General features: G+C 51.9%; 1 protein-coding gene across 1 annotated transcript in view; it reads left to right on the top strand.

Moving 5' to 3' along the window:
• The window catches only part of LOC107692452 (heparan sulfate glucosamine 3-O-sulfotransferase 3B1-like), an 18,768-nt gene extending 18,062 nt beyond the window's left edge, over positions 1-706 (top strand). The window contains exon 2 of the mRNA XM_016491498.1: positions 13-706. Coding sequence (XP_016346984.1) covers positions 13-631 — 619 coding nt within the window. The 3' untranslated portion in view covers positions 632-706. The remainder of the gene's footprint in view (positions 1-12) is intronic.
• The last annotated feature ends 9 nt before the right edge of the window (positions 707-715 follow it).

The following is a 715-nucleotide window of genomic DNA, read 5'->3' on the forward strand; positions in this document are numbered from 1 at the left end:
TCTCTCTCCCAGGGACCTGATGCCTAAAACCCTGGAGGGCCAGATCACCATGGAGAAAACACCAAGCTACCCAAGCTACTTCGAGGCTCCGGCCCGGATCTACGCCATGTCCCGCGACACCAAGCTGATCGTGGTGGTCCGGGACCCCGTCACACGAGCCATCTCTGACTACACGCAGACACTGTCCAAGAAGCCTGACATTCCTACTTTTGAGAGCCTGACGTTCAAAAACAGGACTACAGGGTTGATCGACACCTCGTGGAGCGCCATTCAGATCGGCATCTACGCCAAACACCTGGACAACTGGCTGCAGTTCTTCCCCATGAGCCAGATCCTGTTCGTGAGCGGAGAGCGGCTGATCAGTGACCCGGCCGGAGAGCTGGGCCGCGTGCAGGACTTTTTGGGGCTCAAGAGGATCATCACAGACAAACACTTCTACTTCAACCAGACCAAGGGCTTCCCTTGTCTCAAAAAGGCAGAGGGCAGCAGCAAGCCCCATTGCCTGGGTAAAACCAAAGGGCGGATCCATCCAAACATTGACCCTGAGGTCGTGCAGCGACTTAGAGACTTCTACAGACCTTTCAACATGAAGTTCTACCAGATGACTGGACATAACTTTGGTTGGGATTAACCGTGAATGGAGGACTTGTTGTTTTCTTTCTTTTTCTGTGTATTTGAAATGGCAAAAAGACATTGAGATGATTGCTATATATAT

The sequence above is a fragment of the Sinocyclocheilus anshuiensis genome, unplaced genomic scaffold (genome assembly GCF_001515605.1).
Source record: "Sinocyclocheilus anshuiensis isolate Anshui unplaced genomic scaffold, SAMN03320099.WGS_v1.1 scaffold915, whole genome shotgun sequence".
In the NCBI taxonomy this organism is placed as follows: Eukaryota; Metazoa; Chordata; class Actinopteri; order Cypriniformes; family Cyprinidae; genus Sinocyclocheilus; species Sinocyclocheilus anshuiensis.